The sequence below is a fragment of the Cyprinodon variegatus genome, unplaced genomic scaffold (assembly GCF_000732505.1).
Source record: "Cyprinodon variegatus isolate N-32 unplaced genomic scaffold, C_variegatus-1.0 Scaffold946, whole genome shotgun sequence".
Lineage (NCBI taxonomy): Eukaryota > Metazoa > Chordata > Actinopteri > Cyprinodontiformes > Cyprinodontidae > Cyprinodon > Cyprinodon variegatus.
Genome location: NW_015151399.1, coordinates 232,541 through 233,462, shown reverse-complemented (window position 1 = coordinate 233,462; position 922 = coordinate 232,541). Strand labels below are relative to the sequence as shown.

General features: G+C 38.6%; 1 protein-coding gene across 1 annotated transcript in view; it reads right to left on the bottom strand.

The window, feature by feature from the left end:
- The window catches only part of dpy19l3 (dpy-19-like 3 (C. elegans)), a 78,402-nt gene that overhangs the window by 72,933 nt on the left and 4,547 nt on the right, over positions 1-922 (bottom strand). The window contains exon 2 of the mRNA XM_015398640.1: positions 584-711. Coding sequence (XP_015254126.1) covers positions 584-711 — 128 coding nt within the window. The remainder of the gene's footprint in view (positions 1-583; positions 712-922) is intronic.

Here is a 922-nt window from a genome sequence, read left to right as displayed (position 1 = left end):
TTTAAAATTTGTCTTAATTTTTATTTTTTATTCTCAATTTTAAATATTTTTTTTGTTTAAATTTTTGTGCATTTTTTTTCATTATCAATTATTTTCACTTTAAAACAATATTTTTCAGTTTTATTTATTTTTTTCAGTTTTAAGTTCCAAAAATAGTTTTAACATTTTTGTTATTTTTTCCAGTTTCAAACCTTCTGGCCCAAACTGAGCTCCATAGCCTGAGTCCACATCATCCAACAACCTTTTTCTCCTTCATCCTGTGAGTTACACTGGAATAAAAAAGGTGGCTCTGTTCAAACAAGTGAACCTTTTTGAATTTAGAGTGAAACAATATTCGCCATGTCACCATCGGTGATAGCAACTTCTGAGTGTAATATTTCTACATTTACACGTCTGCTTTCTCCATTTCTGGCTTCACAGCCTCTGATTGGTTCCCAAACATGCAAATTGGAATCAGTCGTTCACTTACAGCCTCGGAGGATTTGCTGCAGTCTGAACCCTCCTCAGCTCAGAGCGACCAGTGCAGACAGACTGAAACCAGACCATAACACAGACCTACAGCTACCAGAGTTGTAGCCTTTACCTTGATGTTGGAGAACCACAGGTCGTTCTCGTGCAGCGTGGCCACGTAGATGGAGCACAGCAGGCCCAGGCCGACAGACACAGACCAACCGATGGACGTCCAGATTATAGATCCCCACGACCAATCGCCTGCAGGAAAACCAAGTTGATTCTCTCTTACTTCAATTCAATTCAGTTTATTTCTATAGCACCAATTAACAACACATGTCATCTCAAGGAACTTTTCAGTTCACCAGATCATCCAGTCAATTTGATTCAAAGTTTTCTATCTAAGGAAAACCAGTTAATTGCATCGACTCATTGACTCGAAGGCAATCCCTCACACTAAGCATGCTTGTAG